Source organism: Myotis brandtii, unplaced genomic scaffold (assembly GCF_000412655.1).
Source record: "Myotis brandtii unplaced genomic scaffold, ASM41265v1 scaffold357, whole genome shotgun sequence".
Lineage (NCBI taxonomy): Eukaryota > Metazoa > Chordata > Mammalia > Chiroptera > Vespertilionidae > Myotis > Myotis brandtii.
The window spans coordinates 686,427-688,318 of record NW_005363729.1 but is presented as its reverse complement, the minus strand read 5'-3'; the positions used below and the strand labels follow the sequence as shown (position 1 = coordinate 688,318).

General features: G+C 64.9%; 1 protein-coding gene across 1 annotated transcript in view; it reads right to left on the bottom strand.

Moving 5' to 3' along the window:
• The window catches only part of SARDH (sarcosine dehydrogenase), a 40,049-nt gene extending 39,430 nt beyond the window's left edge, over nucleotides 1-619 (bottom strand). The window contains 1 exon segment of the mRNA XM_014544220.1: nucleotides 554-619. Coding sequence (XP_014399706.1) covers nucleotides 554-619 — 66 coding nt within the window.
• Nucleotides 620-1,892: the final 1,273 nt, after the last annotated feature.

Sequence of the window (1,892 nt, the reverse complement as noted above, 5' to 3'; positions counted from 1 at the left end):
CCCTCTGCCCCGCCTGCTCGCCACGCTTCCCCGGCACAGGGAGGCGTCTGCAGGCCGAGTGCTGACTGGGCGGAAGTCCAGGGTGGAGCAGGGGGAGGGGCCAAGGGACACTCTGCCTGTGGCCCTGAGGGACGCTGCCTAACTGTAGGCGCCGCGGCATGTGACGGAGGAAGTGGCGTCAGCCACACCTGGGCCCCGTGGCCTGTGAGCGGTGCACCTGGAGCACCCGCTGAGCGGGCAGTGTGCCCAGCACTGAGTGAGAAATGACTGTTGCCCATTGTAGAGACGGGGAAACTGAGCCAGGACACAGCCTGGGCACAGCCTGGGTGATGCACGTGGCCCAGAGCACCTCGGGAGGGAGGGCAGGGTTTGCACTGCGGCTTATTTTTCCAGTGCGAGCCTTTAACAAAATGATGACAACTGCCCCAACGGCCGCGCGAAGGCCGGCTGTTCATCATCCGGGGTAAGTGGTGGACCTTCCGGGGCAGGAGGGCTCCTCCTTCCCCCGACGCCCACACACAGGGCAGGTGGGACTGGCTCGGGGTTCGACCACCTGGGCACAGGCGTTCCCAGGACCGGGGGCACCCCCGGCACACACGGCAGGTGTGGGCAGCTTCATGCGGGGCTCCCAGGCTCCCACCTCACCCCGTGATTTGCCTCGAGTGTTACTTGTGAGTGAAACAAATGTGGAGGTGAAACTGGTCGCTTGCCATGGCTGAGCCCGTGGGGGCCGGGCCCGGTGCTTCATGTCGCCCGGGGGCACAGCGCCCACAGTTGGGGTACCACCTCTGTCCACGGGGAGACGGATGGAGCTTCGGGGATCTCCTGGCCATGGGGTACGGGTTGGGGCGCAGGTCCCCTCTCTGAGGGTAGCAGGAGGGAGCGATGGAAGCACAGTGGTCAAGGGCACCAGACCCCACAAACACCTCCCCGCCCCAGCTCGGTCAGCCGAACCCTCCGGCCCCCACGCTGGCCGCCCGGCTGTGGCTACGTTTGTGGGAGGTGCCCAGAGATCTCCTATGAAAACCCAGACTTCCCAGCTTCGCCTATAAAGCTGGGCCACACCCTGGCCACACACTCAGATGGGGCCCATTGGGTCCAGCAGGCCAGGCCCCACATGGCTTCTTTGCCTGACCCCTGACCAGGACGCCCAGCCACCGGGGTGGTGGAGGGGGCAGAGACAGCTTCCCCTCTCCGGCTCCAGGGGCAGGAGCACCCCCAGAGGGGACCCTAGTGGAGGCGGGTCTTGCAATGACAGAGGGGGAGGCTGAGCCTTTGCAGGGAACACCTCCCCCTGGTGGCCACATGTGAGTACAACACCTGGGAGAGCTGACCCCAGGAGGGACCCTAAGACCAGCCTGGAGGGATCCACACTGGGAGGGGCAGCGGGGCCCAGCCGGCTCACGCGCCCTCTCCGCAGGGAGCTCCCGACCGGCTCTGCCAGAGGCACCTGCTCGCCATGCTTGACGCCAAGTGGGGTTTTATTTCCTTTATCTTTTTTTTTTTTTCAATTTATTGACTTGAGAGATGGAGAGAAGGAAGGAGGAACATCGATTTGTTGTTCCACTGATCCACGCGTCCACTGGGTGGGTCTCGTATGTGCCCTGACCAGGGATGGGACCCACAGCCTTGGTGTCCCCGGAGGACGCTCTACCCAGCGAGCGGCCGGCCAGGGCTCATGTCCTTCCTCTTCCAAGTCCAGGTGAACCGTCACGTGAGTTTGTCCCGGGCACGGGCTGCTTCCCATCCTGTTCCTGGAAAGTGAAGGCAGCACATGGAGCCCTGGCCGGCGGCTCAGCTGGTGGACTTCCATCCAGGGGCGTCGCTACAGCTCGGGACACAGGCTCCGGTGGCCCTGCCCCGGGGACCCGCAGCTGTCGGCATTCGGGGCC